Below are 15410 nucleotides of genomic sequence, written 5' to 3' on the forward strand. Positions count from 1 at the left end.
TTCAATGGCATTTAATTTATCCCTCTGTGTAGCAATCATAACAGCCTGACTTGTACCAAAGTTCCCTGCCTGTAGATTGAACAATTATGCCTCATTTGTCTTTATAAACACCCTTAGATCTCGCAAAGAACAAATTCACAAAGTACATTTTGTGAAATAGAATCCTGTGGTGTTAATCAGAAAGTGCTCATGAAAATAATTCATGAGAGAAAAAGGTGAATTCTAGAATGGAGGACTGGATAGAAAAGAATTAGCAGGCCTCAACTTTTACCCTCTGAAAGGCCCACTTAAAAGACTGGCCCTTGACTGGCATAGGGAAACTTAGATTTCAGGAGGGTTCCCACTATGAACTGGTAATAGTAATTCACTGTATCCAAATTATTATTTTCTTTTTTTTTTTTATTTTTTGACAGGCAGAGTGGACAGTGAGAGAGAGAGACAGAGAGAGAAAGGTCTTCCTTTGCCGTTGGTTCACTCTCCAATGGCCGCCGCTGCAGCCGGCACACCGCGCTGATCCTATGGCAGGAGCCAGGAGCCAGGTGCTTTTCCTGGTCTCCCATGGGGTGCAGGGCCCAAGCACTTGGGCCATCCTCCACTGCACTCCCTGGCCATAGCAGAGAGCTGGCCTGGAAGAGGGGCAACCGGGATAGAATCCGGCGCCCCAACCGGGACTAGAACCCGGTGTGCTGGCGCCGCAAGGTGGAGGATTAGCCTATTGAGCCACGGCGCCGGCCTGTATCCAAATTATTATTTACAAACAACATGGCTTATAATATACAGTTTTCCTTCCAGGAATCTGGTATTTGGATAGATACCAGGCAGGGGGCAGCTACAGGATGAACCCAATGAAAGAATCCTCAGTGGAGTCTTTACGCGCTTAGAGGTTACACCGTTTCACAACTGTATCACAACTTGACAATGGGGAAATCAAAGTGTCCCATGTGACTCCAGTGGAAGAGAACTCTGGGAGTCTGTATCTGGTTTACCCTGGACTTTGCCATATAAGCCTTTTTCCTTTGCTGATTATACCTCATAGCCATTTCTGGCTTCAGCCGGGCCAGCCGTGGCTATTCTAGCCATTTTGGGAAATAAACCAATGGATGAAGAAAGATTAGAATTAAAAACCAAGATCAGCAAGTTTTCTTTTAAAAAATATAAAAAATACAGACTCTGACCTGGTATTTTTTTTCTCAAGATTTATTTATTTGAAAGGCAGAGTTACATAACAGAGGGAGAAGAGAGAGACCTTCCATCCACTGTTTCACTTCCCCAAAAGGGCTGGGCTAGACTGAAGCCAGGAGTCTCTTCTGGGTCTCCCATGTGGGTGCAGGGGCCCAATCACTTGGGCCATCTTCTGCTGTTTTGCTGCTTTACCAGGTGCGTTAGCAGGAAGCTGGATTGGAAGTGGAAGAGCAGGCACTTGAGCCAGTGCCCATATGGGATGCCAGAGTTGCAGGCAGTGGCTTAACAGGCTATACTGCAATGCCTAACCCTAACTTGGAATTTCTTAAACTGTACATACTAACAGCTCTCCAACAAAGGAAGAGAATAAATAAAATACTGACATGTAATATTATTACATGCCAACCAAATATTTCTCTTTCAGGATTGTCATGTTTATTTAGTCAGTGCTCTCCAAATAATTCAATATTCTATTTCAAGTCCCCTATTACCTCATATACATAAACAGATTGCAACCTTGAAGTGACTGTTGAAGACTAAATATTTATATCCCCCTAAAATTCTTACATTGAAGCCCTAAACCCAATGTGCCTTTGGAAGGTGATTAGGTAGCAGAGTGGAGCCTCCAGAATTAGTTTAGTGTCTTATTAAAGGAGGACAGAGAGCTTGTTCACTTTCTGCAGTGTAAGAGCTCAGTCATCTAGACTCTGGATGTAGACCTTACCGGAACACAACAGTGCTGGCACCATGTGGGACTTTCAGTCTCCAGAATCATGAGAACAAAGTGACTAAGACAGAACTGAAAACAGTGACAAGGCAACTGTGAAAGATGCAAATCAGGAGGGAGAACAAAAGGCCAGAGGTGTAGTGCAACAGGTTAATCTACACCTGCAGAACACCGGTTCATGTCGTGACTGTTCTACTTCTGATCCATAAATAAAGCTTACCCCATGTTTTATATATTTTAAAAATTATGTATGGGGCAGGCATTGTGGCGCAGCACATTAAGCTGCCACATGGGGTACTCATATCAAATATCAGCATGCAGGCTTGAATCCCAGTTCCTTCACTTGTGACCAGCTTCCTGTTAAATACGCTTGGGAGACAGCAAATGAAGGCTCAAGTACTTGGGTTCCTACCACCCACACAGGAAACCCAGATGGAGTTCCTGGCTCCTAGCTTCCATCTGGCCTGGCCCTGGCCATTGTGGCATGTAGGAAGGAAAATCGATCCCTTCCCCACCCCTCATCCCTTCTCTCTTCTCCGTCACTGTCTTTCAAATAAATAAAAAAAAATCTTTAAACATTGTGTGATACTGAGCTACTAAAGCACACAGAGTAAGAAAATTTACTCCTTTCTCTAAAGCTTATTTAAATCTAAGGAGAAAAAAAGAACAAAGTATAAGAGGGAAACTCTATTTCCAATAAAACTAAGACACAACTACAATTACAATCCCAATAATGAAGAAAAGCTGCTTGGCACAGTGAAATTTAGACCAAATCTAGCTCAGCAGGGTTTGGATGTCTCTGACAAGAAGAACTCCTAGGAGGCTAATCAGACATTCATTAATTAGAACCAAGACTAGAGGTTTAACAGAAAAAAGAATCAAATAAGTCTTATCAGTGTCCTGCTCACAGCAGTAAGTCTGAGAGAGGAACTGGACTGTCAGAAACATCACAGTATCTTTTCTCTAACAAAACTGAATCAACTGCCTAGAAGCAGCTCAGGCAGAAGAAGGCAAGTAGTAACTAACTGCAGGTTCTGCTCTGAGTTAACTAAGCAGGGTTAAAGCTCCCATCAGTAAAGGCAGGTGCTTGAAGATTTCACAGAAAGGCCCAGTCTAGCAGCTCTGCCCACTGGGACTGGTGCGGTACCACCAGAAAAGACCCGGTCAAATAATTCCTGAAGAAATGCCTGTGACTGGTCTCCAAGGATGTTATTTACTATACCCTGGTCCACTCTTAACCTAACTGTGAAGTACAGTGTAACTGTTTCCATCTTATGAATGAAAAGTGAGGATTCCCTCAACATCAACATGGAACTCATGTATCAGTAATACCAAGGAAGAGATGAGCAAGCAAAAGGCAGATTACAAGGGCCAGCACTGTGGCGCAGTAGGTTAATCCTCTGCCTGCAGCACCAGCATCCCATACGGGCACTGGTTCTAGTCCCAGCTGCTCCTCTTCAAATTCAGCTCTCTGTTATGGCCTGGGAAAGCAGAAGATGGCTCAAGTCCTTGGGCCCCTGCACCTATGTGGGAGACCCAGAAAAAGTTCCTGGCTCCTGGCTTTGGAGTGGCATAGCTCTGGCCATTGTGGCCATTTGGGAAGTGAACCAGTGGATGGAAGGCCTTTCTGTCTCTTGCTCTCACTCTCTGTAACTCTACCACTCAAATAAATAAAATCCTTTAAAAATTTTTTAAAAAGATTATAAAATGCATAGCCATAAAAAGGAGAAAAATTCAAATACATCTCAGCATTTCTAAAGAAACTAAAAGGATAAATCTTTAAAAGAAGATAAAAAAATTAACAAAAACATAAAACACAATGAAGGACCAGCTTTGTGGTGCCAGCATCACACACTAGAGTACCAGTATGAGTCTTAACCACTCTGTTTCTGATCTAGATCCCTGCTAATGTACCTAGGAAGAGAGCAGAGGATGGCCCAAGTGCTTAAGCCACTGGCAGTCATCCTGCATGGAATTCCTGGATCTAGGCTTTGGCCTGGTCCCAAACTATTTCAGCCATTTGGGGAGTGAACAAATAAATGGAAGATATCTGTTTTTCTGCCTTTCAAATAAATATTTTATAGATATTTTTCTAAAAAAAAAAAAAAGTAGCTAACAGAACTCAAAAAAACACAGGAAAGCAAAAACTGAAATTAGAAGTAAAGGGAATTGCTAACAATTAGTAACTATCCACAATCACCACGCACTATTCTAAGCACTGACTTAAGCCTCACAAAATCCTAATGAATAATTAGTATTTTTAATCCCCATTTTAGAAATGTGGAAAGCAAAGCACAGAGAAAACAGACCAAGTATGTACTAAAGTAATGAAAAAAAAAGTCACTTTGGAAATATGCATGACTAAAACAAACATAAGACCTCTGAACAAATAATTCCATGTTATACCAATTTACACTATAGACATGTTTACCCAAGTCCACAAATATCCACTGCGACATTTTTTGTAATAATGAAAAGCAGAGAAAAACTAAATGCCTTTCAATAGTGGGTTGAAAAATTAAAACTGAGCTCAAAGGTAAAGCATTCTACTTACATAGCAATTGAAAAAAATCAAATGCTATGTATAATCAAGGAAAATTAGGGATACCATGGAAAGATGGCTATAACATGTATATTCTAAAATGAAAAGTAATTGTACGCTATATATCAACCTTTCTATTTTCTACAAATGTGTACAAATCAATGTACACAAGCATTCAAGTGTGCGAGTGTAAGCACAGAGACTGCACGTAAGAATTCACAATCAATGGTCAGAGAAACAGAATTGTGAGGTTATATGGAAGATGTCATGAAAAATTACTTTTACATTTATGTACAATTTTACAAGTTTGCCTTACTTTTATAAAGAAAAACTTAATTAAACTATCTATTAAAATTATAAATAAGGAATTTAACAGAGTAACAGTTGGTCAAATTCTGAACAGCAATGCATGTGCATCCATGTGAGGAGTATTGCCTCAAAAGACCTGGGACTATGATCTACTATAGTAGCTGACTGGTTCAAAACTAACAGAAAACAGAAATCAGATCAGTGACTGCCTTGTAGTATGGCACAGTACGAGAGAATTTTCTGGGGTGATGAAAACACTCCATACCTTGGATGGGTAGGTCTTGCCTTCACAGTTGTATCTATCTGGCAAAAACTCAGCAAACTTAGTATCTCCTCATTTCACTATGTAAATGTTGCTTTAAACAAAAAAAAAAAAAAAAAAAAAAAAAAAAAAACAGGGGCCAGCACTGTGGCATAGCAGGTAAAGCCGCCTACAATGCCAGCATCCCATATGGGCACCGGCTTGAGTCCTGGCTGCTCCACTTCCCAGCTCCCTTCTAGTGTACCTGGGAAAGCAGTGGAAGATGGCCCAAGCAGTCAAGTCCCTGTACCCACATGGGAGACCCAGAAGCAGCTTCTGGCTCCTGGTTTCTGCCCAGATCTTGTGGCAATTTAGGGAGTGAGCCAGTGGAAGACAGATCTCTAACTCTGCCTTTCAAATAATAAAATAAATCTTAAAAAAATAGACCGAGACCTACAACATAAATTTTTAAAATACAAAATTATACATGCTAATAGTAACAAATAAAACAAATATTACAAGTGAAAATCTCCTTTGACTTACCTATTTTCCCCCAACCTCCTCAATGTTAACCACTGTTAAGAGTTGGATTATATTTAGCTCTCAGACTTTTTTATAAATGCAAAATACATGAATGTGCAGTTGTATTTCTTGATTGCAAAAGAAATGTAATCACTCAGTATAACCAATTGCTTTTGGTATTTAACAACAGATCATGAATATCTTATCTTATTGGTACACATAATTCTTCCATCTTAAAGGTCAGAAAGTATTTTATTGTGCAGTAAATCATAATTCATGAAACCATTGCTCTACTGTTGACTACCAGGTTAAAACTTTAGCAAAGTGTCATTTTTATTGCAACTCTTCATTTAAAAAACTATACCGTACTTAAGGATTTTAAAAATGTTCCTTGGGAATAAACTCACATTATAAAAATAAAGGCCTACTTTTCAATTTTCAAACATATGCCTTCAAAATGCATAACTGAGTAGAATAATGCCTGGCCCACAGTAATTTAACATAATTCTTTTTTTTTTTTTTTTTTTTTTTTTGACAGGCAGAGTGGACAGTGAGAGAGAGAGAGAGAGAGAGAAAGGTCTTCCTTTGCCGTTGGTTCACCCTCCAATGGCCGCCGCGGCCGGCGCGCTGCGGCCGGCGCACCGCGCTGATCCGATGGCAGGAGCCAGGAGCCAGGTGCTTTTCCTGGTCTCCCATGGGGTGCAGGGCCCAAGCACCTGGGCCATCCTCCACTGCACTCCCTGGCCACAGCAGAGGGCTGGCCTGGAAGAGGGGCAGCCGGGACAGAATCCGGTGCCCTGACCGGGACTAGAACCCGGTGTGCCGGCGCCACAAGGCGGAGGATTAGCCTAGTGAGCCGCGGCGCCGGCCCTTAACATAATTCTTGAACTACAAACAAAATTTTCAAACAGCAGCTACAAAAATAGGAAATAAACTGCTTATAAAAATAAATTTTGTTTCTTTCAGCTCAAAATAATTTGGGATTTCTTATGAGATTCCAGAGCTTAGATATGAAATGAAGCTTCTCAGAAACTGAAAAAGAAACAATAGTCACTGAAATAAATGGACCTAAGATGCATTACTCTTGAGGTCCTTAGGCCCATTGATAGTCTTCTTTCATAATATTTTCTATAACCGAGTATGAAGACAGCATTTATGAATTCCTATTTATCTATATAAAATTGCTATCAAGGACTTAGTCTGATCACCAAACAGTTAAAAAAAAACATATTTAGAACTTTGAAAATGAAATAATTACAAACCTAGGTCCAACAACTGGAATAAGTAAGACATCCTGGAGGTCTGGGTGTTGAAAGACAGGGACACTTAATCCATTAAATTGCTGTTAGAAATAAACATAAATAGAGAGGGTGGGAGAAGACAGAGGAGGGAAGGATGGAGAAAGAGTATATCATTATAATCTGAGAACTGTACCTATGAACTATACTGAATCTATTCTCTTTGCATTAATATCACATTAATGGGAACACAGTATTAGATGGTTTAAAAACATAATTAGAAAGCAATCAATATATTTCATAAATTTCCATTTATGGAGCTTTTCAGTATCATTATCTACCAGAACATGAGGCTTACTTTGGGGCACTTTCACTTTATTTCATGGAATAGTATAAAAAAATCATAAAGACCCTAAAACAATGTTTTCTCTATAATTTAATTGTAATTTGATGTACACAATCTCCCTTGTGAGACTCAATTTTGCTTACTGTTGGCTTTATAAACACATATAATGTTTACCTTAAGTGACTTTGCAAACATATACCCTATACAGAGTTACATGTAGTAGTCATTCAAGAAAAGCTTCTGAACAAAACATTAAAGATTGAGATTATTCAATATTACTTAATACACACTATCAACACTGGAAACCATGTCAGTTTTGGCGAGGGAAATAAATGCTTTTTGGCAGAGGTGCAGGACTTTCAGTATCTTCAATCACAACTGGCTAGTCAGGTTAGATACGGTGCAGCACCAGTGCCATAGCTGCTGGCGCCAGCTCACAAAGGATCAGGAGAGCACACTGTGTGCACTGCCATGCTGGGGATGTGAAACTGACAGGTGAGTGGCAGTATATGCAAGGTGGAAATCAGCAAACATGGCTGGGTTACTTTTTCTGCAAAGTGGTTTATACACAGAAATCATAAAGCTGCACAGTAGACTAGGTAACAGGGGCTGTATATCAGAAGTCAAGACTAAGAACTGGACATGAGTAAGTCTGTGCCGTGTAGGTTAGGGTTTATCAACTCAAGTTTCAGAAACGACATGAAAGAACAATAATACACATTTCATTTGCCCTGTAGTGTCCATACATCAATCTAGAAAAAACTTCCAAAATCAACTGCTTCATTTCTCAGTGTATAAAAAAACTTCATGTTTTAGAACAGGAGATTTCTACCAACTGAACAGCTCTCTGGATTTCTTTCCAAGGATATTCAGACTACAACCACATCCACCAGGTAGCTAATAAGCAAACTGAAATATTAATTCCTCATTCAGTGAAAACCCTCCTGCCTTCTCTTCCTCTTCCTCCCTCCCTTGATGTGATTGCCTTAAGTATCAAGGACACTAGAATTCTCCAAAAAGAACAAAGATAATGAATTTTGTCATTTCTGTTTATAAGTTCTACTTGCTTTACACTATAGAAATACTGTACACAGAAATTAATCCTCAGTTCAAGGTTTTCTTCTTTACTTTTCTAATTTGAGTATGTTAAGGTGATACAGAAATAAAACTTCATAAAACCACACACACACACACACATACAAACGTTCTTACTATTTTTTTTTTTTAAAGATTTTGTTTGAGAGGTAGTTACAAAGAGAGGGAGTGACAGAGAAAAAAGTCTTCCTTCCACTGGTTCACACCCCTAAATGGTCTCAAGGGCCAGAACTAGGCCATTCTGAAATCAGGAGCCTCTTCCAGGTCTCCCAGGTAGGGTGCAGGGGCCCAAGGACTTGGGCCATCTTCTACTGCTTCCCCAGGCCATAGCAGAGAACCGGATCAGAAGTGGAGCAGCCAGAACTTGAACCAGCACCCATATGGGATGCTAGCACTGCAGGGGGCGGCTTTACTCACTACACCACAGCACTGGCCCCCATAACTTATTTTAAGCTAAGCATATCATCTGCTTCATTTCTGCCCAAGCCCTTTTAAAAACAGCCTACTGGAGCACAATTTAAAATTCACCAATCTTTCAACATTCAATTCAATGATTTTTAATAAATTAAGAAACTGTCCAGTTTTAGATAATTTCCATTAAAGTCCCTGGACCCCTGAACCCATGTGGGAGACCCATAGGAAGCTCCTGGCTTCCATCTGGACCAGCTCCAGCCGCTGTGGGCATTTGGGGAGTAAAGCAGCAGATGAAAGTTCTGCCTCTCCCTCTCTCTGTAACACTGCCTTTCCAATAAAACAAAATCTTTTAAAAGAAAAAAAAAAATCAGAGGTATTTATTGGAGAAGGAAGAGGAAGGACAAGAGATCTTCCTTCCATCCACTGCTTCACTCCCCAGAAAGGCCACAACAGCCACGAACTCCATCCAGATCTGCCCCATGGGTGGCAGGGGCCGAAGCACATGGACCATCTTTCACCACTTTCCCAAACAGCACTGCCAAGAATCTGGACCAGAAGCAGACCAGCTGGGGTTCAAACCTGCTTTCAGAAATGGACTGCCAATATCCTAGGCAGTGCCTTTACCCACTGTACCACAAAATTGACTTAATTTGTTTTTGAGGTTAATTTCTGTTGAGGCATGAATCAGTAGTTCATTACTTTCACTGCTGAATAATACTCTACTGCATGAATATACCACATATCTAGCATGAATTTATCAACATTTGAAGACTATTCCATTTTGGCTATTATGAATAATGCTGCTATAAACATTCTTCGTCAAGAATTTGTATGCACATATGGTTTCATTTTTTTCAAGTAGATACATTAAATTTTTTTGTTTAAATTTTTTCAAGATTAACAAACTTTTCCAAAGAGATTGTTATTTACATTCTCAATCATAATGTATGCAAGTTCTAGTCTGTCAACATTCTTGCCAATCAAATGAAATTTTCAATTGTTAAATTCCAATACGTGGTGCACAAATATTTGAGAACAAAGCACTTAGTCTTATATCACTAGGGACATCTTTTTAGGACACACATGAAGTCTGGAATGTGCAAAATCGAAGAAAATGTACAGTGTGGGGGCCGGCACTATGGCATAGAGGGTAAAGCCACTAAGCTGCGATGCCAGCATCCCAAATGGGTGCCAGTTCAATTCCCAGCTGCTCCAATTCCAGTACAGCTCCCTGCTAATACACCTGGGAAAGCAGCTGAGGATGGCCCAAGTGCTTTGGTCCCTGCACTTACCTTAGAGACCCAGAAGAAGTTCCTGGCTCCAGGCTTTGGCCTAGCCCAGTCCTGACTTTGGGGAGTAAACCAGCAAATGTAAGATCAATCTCAATCTCAATCTCTTTCTCTCTCTCTAGCTCTTCCAAATAAATAAAATAAATCTTTTAAAAAAATTCTATAATCTAAAGCCTCCAAGTCCCTTTAATTTCCCATCTGATGCCTATAAACCAAACTCCCTTGTCAAATCTTAAACTTTAAGGAAAGGGACCAATACCTAGACTGATTCTGCCTGCCCAACCTACTTCATGAGATTTTCTAAACTCATTACCCTACTGGGATACTGGAATACCCAGGTTCAAGGAATAGCTTGTAGAAATGCAAAAAATCTGCTTCTGCCTTTATTACTGATCTTGTGATAGTCTCTGACATTTCCTTTCCATGACCTTTACACGGCTGTACTAAAGTCATCGTTGTTCTTGCTTTGAGGAACAGCTCATCTTTAGGCCTAATGTCATAACTCTAAGATTACTACTATCAAAAAGTAAAATCAGATTAATTTTTCTCCACATCTTATTTATTATACTAAATTTTGGCCTTATGCACTCAGGTATCATAGCTTGTTCTTCTTATTGCATGGTCATCTACTCACAACCTGAAATTTGTTAAGCACTTTTCTTAAGGATCATATGACAAATGCTCCAGAAACAAAATAAGAGTTGGGGCCAGTGCTATGGTGCAGCGGGTTAACGCCCTGGGCTGCAGTGCCAACATCCCATATGGAGGCTGGTTTGAGACCTGGCTGCTCCACTTCCAACCCAACTCTGCTGTGGACTGGGAAAGCAGCGGAGGATGGCTCAAGTCCTTGGGCCCCTGCACAGGTGTGGGAGACCCGGAAGAAGCTCCCAGCTCCTGGCTTTGGATCAGCGCAGCTGCAGCGCAGCGCAGTTGCAGCCAACTGGGGAGTGAACCAGCAGATGGAAGATTTCTCTCTCTCTCTCTCTCTGTGTAATTCTTTAAAATAAATAAATGAATCTTAAAAAAAAAAATGAGAGTAAAGAAAAAGGGGTAAGTAAATCCATACCAGTGATAACTTCCAGAAACTGCTAAATGTTCTATCTATAGTAAACTGGTAACAGCCTCTGGCAAACAAATAGAAACCCCCTTAATCAGGCTTGCCTCTTGTTTTTAATTTATGTACAAATCAGATAAAAATAGGTCTGCTGACATGCACCAGTTACTTATCTTAAGAGATTTAATAACTATAATATACAATTTATGAGGTTCTCCCTCAGGCATCAATTTTCCTCCATCTTGAGTACTGTAGAAGAAAATTTCATTGAGTGTCTAAAACACAAAATGCACAGGTTTTTAAAACCAAGAAGATAATATAAGCATGATAACTCAAATATTATTTTTCTACTTGCAACTTATAAAATATTATTTTATAATACTGTTTTCACTTACAAAAGAAACATACTATCCCAGAACCATGTCATTGTTTGAAAACAAATGCTTTGTTTTAAAAATGTTATATTTATCTTGTTCTAATTTCCTGGTTTTATTAAAAGCAAGGTGCTTTCACATCTATTTCTTAACTCAAGCTTAATTAAAAATATAATCCTAGGGTAAGCATCATGGCATTCATGGGTTAACCTGCTACCTGCAATGTCAGCATCCCACACGGGCGCCAGTTCATGTCCCAGTTGCTCCATTCCAATCCAGCTCTCTGCTAATGTGCCTGGGAAAGCAATGGAAATGGCTCAAGTGATTGGGCCCCTGCACCCAGGTGGGAGACCCAGAAGAAGCCCCTAGGCTTCTGGCTTCCGTTAGGCCCAGCCCCAGCAATTTCAACCATTTGTGGAGTGAAGCAGTGGATCAAAGACAGCTCTCTCTTTCCACCTCTAACTCTGTCTTTCAAATAAATAAATATTTTTTTAAAATTATACATATATATGTATATAAAATCCTATATGTCCTCAGCAGATACCTCCCTACCTCTGGGCCTATCTCAGATATACAGTATTCTCTATTTATTGTATGCTGCTTATTACAAAGTAACAGACTTTTAGGGTTAGAATTAATCTCTTTACATGTATTGTATATTTCTAATTTTATTTTCATTTTTACTTGAAAGGGAGAGCAAGAGAGAAAGAGAAACGATCCTTTTGCTGGCTCAACAATCAGGGCTAGGCCAGGCCAAAGCCAGGAATCTGGAATCTGAGCCTCCCAAGAACTCGATTCCTGGAAGCCATCACCAATGCTTACCAGAGTGTACACTAGCAGGAAACCAGATTGAGAGCAGAGGCCCCAGGACCTGAACCAGGCACTCTGATATGGGATGCAGGCATCCCATGCAGCAATTTTAGCAGCTGTACCAAATGTCCTCCCCATCAACTGTATTTTAATGAAACAACTAACACCTCAGGGAATTAGCAACCTATCTTAAAAATAAACAAACAATAAATTCAGAATCAAAAGTGGGAGGTTTAAGTTCCAGCATTAACACTTACTATGTAACCTCAAGATATCTAACATTCATGATTCTCAAAATTCCTCATTTGTAACACTGGAATATTCTATCATTCACAGGATTTCAATAGGAAGTGATATGAGATTGTAGAGATGTAGTTTTGTATAAAGTGAAACAAAAAACTTGCACAAACCTTCTGAAGTTCATCATGTAACAGATTTTTCACACACTGTATGGAGGCTAGATGTGTATTCACTCTAACTGTTGTGAATGATGGAGGGTGCGACAGGCGATTTAAAAGGGTTTCAAACTTCCCTTCTGCTTCTTGTTTACCTGAAGTAGATACAACCTGAAAAAAACAAGTTAATGTTTTCATTTCTAAAACTAAGAATATTCAGAATACACTTACGTGTTTCTTCTACGTAATACAGTGTCTTTAAGCAATTTGCTCCTTCTCTTTCATTTTGCTATATTGTTTATGTGTTCACACCACTAAGAGAATGGTAATACTTCACAGGGTTGTTGGGTTTAATTGTGGTAATAAATACCTAACAAAGCTTAACATAAAGGGCTTAGAAAAACACTGCCTCAACCTAAACTGTTGGTATCGGCAACATTTATTCACATCCACGGAGGATTTCACTTTATTCATATACAAAGCATAAACTGTTACAGCACCACTTACTTGCTAAAATTATATCCCCAGCCAAACTGGCTGGTAGCCTTTTAAAACACCAGTATTAGTAGAATAATTAACACTGATATTCTATTATCCAAACATCCTCCAGAACATCAGCTTACCATGGTATTATTAAATGTAACAAATAGTTAACAGTCCAAAAAAGAGTAGGTATGTCACAAATGAACGTATAGACTCAAAACAGCCAGGTTCCCTCCTAATTAACCAAAGCTTTTCATGGCACACATTCCCCTCCTCCTCATTTTGACATTTTTTACTATACCCCTCCTCACAGAGTTCATAAACTACTGACCAGCCTACCAAGCCACTAGTCTTACAGCGGTCATATTTTCTTTCTCAAGGTTTCATTTTATCAAAAAGTAGTTCCCTTCAACACTTTTTACAAAACATGGTTTTTCTTTCCTTAAAATCATACTGTTGGTTGGTTGGAGACAGGTGGTGTCAAAAGGTATTTGGAACTTATTTTAGTAAAACAATGTTCATTTTTAAAATTGGTGGAGGAAAAAAAACTGTCAATACCATACTTCTCTTACTTTATGCCTTAAAATAGAGAAGAGGTTTTCTCTTTCTATACAGTTTAGTCCCTTAATATAGTATTTGTAAATAAATGTAGAAGCCAAATCTAAATGCCATGGCTTCAATATTAAAAATTTAAGTAGCTCTGAATAAAAAGCGGTTGGGGGGGGGCGGGGAAGTTGCGTGGAGGCAACCTGGTAAATGGACTAGAGCACAAGTCTTGCAATCCAAGACAATCAGTGTGCACTGAGGACTTTGACGCTAGGCACGGCCTGCAGCAGACAACTATTTTTGAGGATTTACACTTTAGTGACGCCGGTTGCTTTCCCTCACTTTAACACCCCAAAACCACCTTGTATCCGAAACCATTATCAATTCACTCCAAGCACTGGAACTGAGTCTGAGGTTCTAAACCTGTGCTTTGTTTAAACTGCTCCTGAGCTATGTGCCACAGACTTCGATAACAGCGGTCTCGATCTGAACAAACAACTGAAAAAAAAAATTCTGAAGAATACGAAAAGGCCTGCAAGTCACTTTCATATTTCTCTAGAATGCGTAAAGTTGAGTTTTTGCAAATAGCTTTATCTGACCTACCTCCTTATTCAAAAAGCCCTCTTTAAGATAATGTTCAACCTCAGGTCTCAAAGATATTTTAGGGAAAATAGACATTTTCCTCTTGTTAGTCTTCCTGCAAGAAAAAAACGCTCGTTCTTTCCAAACTAGAGAGTCTTGACAGTGAGCAGCCAAAACGCCAAGCCCACCAGCACGCCAGGAAATCGCTCCGCTCCCTCCAAGTTACATTCGGTGAGGCGGGGGAACGTGGGATTCGAAGCGGCTTCCTCGCCTCCACTCCACCCGTCTGGTCCGCTGGAAATTCTCACTGAAATCACTGGAAGGCGCTGCCCCACCAAGAACAACAGCAACAACAACAAAAACCACACAGGCCTAGAGACAGAATCCCTAACGAACCGGACAATATCCCCAAACCAGAGAGATCCTCTCCTGATTGTTTCAACCTTACATCCTAACTTACAAACCCGCGCCCACGATTTCTGTGCGGAGAGCCGCTTCCGCCTTGCGTCACTTCCGGCATTCGGCCCACCCCCTCACCTCCCACTCCTCCAATCCGCAGCCACAAAGAGCGGCTCGGTCGCTCCACCGAAGGAGCCCAGCTCGGCCGGCCGCGCCCTCCCCCGAGCCGGGTCAGGGGTCCTTTGGTAGGGAGGGACTTCCGGCCTGCTGCGCTAACAAATCCAGGTCCCGCAGGCCGGTGGATTCTTGGAGAAATGATTTGCGTGGGTTGAATGGAAGACGTTGCTGGCCTGAGTGAGGAGAGGGCCCAATTAGCCGCTCCCTGGATAACCAGAATTTATTTGGAGGCATCAGTGACGTTTGATTTCATGAAATTGCTCCTCTAAGGCATACAGATCTGACTTCAATTTTGAATAAACAAATCAATTCATGTTTTTGAAAGCTTTACTGCTGTGTTAATATCCATAAATACTCGGGTAAAAACTTAAAATCCATGGGGAATGTCACGATGACTTTAGAAGGCAAGCTGATTCTTGTATCACAGTTGACATGCTTTAGAGCTCGGGAGACCCCTTGGCATAATCTTTTTTGGTCACAAATGACATCTCATAATCAAATGGAAAATATTCAATGAAAGAAGGTACCTAACCAAAGTCACTATGCCCTCTTGATTGAACGGGAGAGTAAAAAATAGTTCTCTCTCCTTGAATGAGTGGTTTTTGCACAGTACACCATGGTCACTTACACATGAATGTCTGGAAGAATATTTTTTCTTAAGTCAATTTTCACAAGGGTTTCTTAA

The 15410-nt window shown here is 40.3% G+C and overlaps 1 protein-coding gene across 5 annotated transcripts in view; it reads right to left on the reverse strand.

Moving 5' to 3' along the window:
- Positions 1 to 15044, reverse strand: part of NSUN6 (NOP2/Sun RNA methyltransferase 6) — a 70903-nt gene extending 55859 nt beyond the window's left edge. The window contains exons 1-3 of one of the 5 annotated variants that reach the window (XM_070055470.1): positions 14687 to 15044; positions 12554 to 12709; positions 6786 to 6865 (exon numbers count right to left, since the gene is read on the reverse strand). Coding sequence is in view for 2 of the 5 variants with exons in the window: in XM_017347746.3 (XP_017203235.3) it covers positions 6786 to 6865; positions 12554 to 12709; positions 14171 to 14245 (311 nt within the window). In the remaining 3 variants the exon portion in view is untranslated. The other 4 variants (XM_017347746.3, XM_070055469.1, XM_070055471.1 and 1 more) reach the window with 4 other exon arrangements.
- Between the last annotated feature and the right edge of the window lie 366 nt (positions 15045 to 15410).

This window comes from Oryctolagus cuniculus, chromosome 13 (assembly GCF_964237555.1).
Source record: "Oryctolagus cuniculus chromosome 13, mOryCun1.1, whole genome shotgun sequence".
In the NCBI taxonomy this organism is placed as follows: Eukaryota; Metazoa; Chordata; class Mammalia; order Lagomorpha; family Leporidae; genus Oryctolagus; species Oryctolagus cuniculus.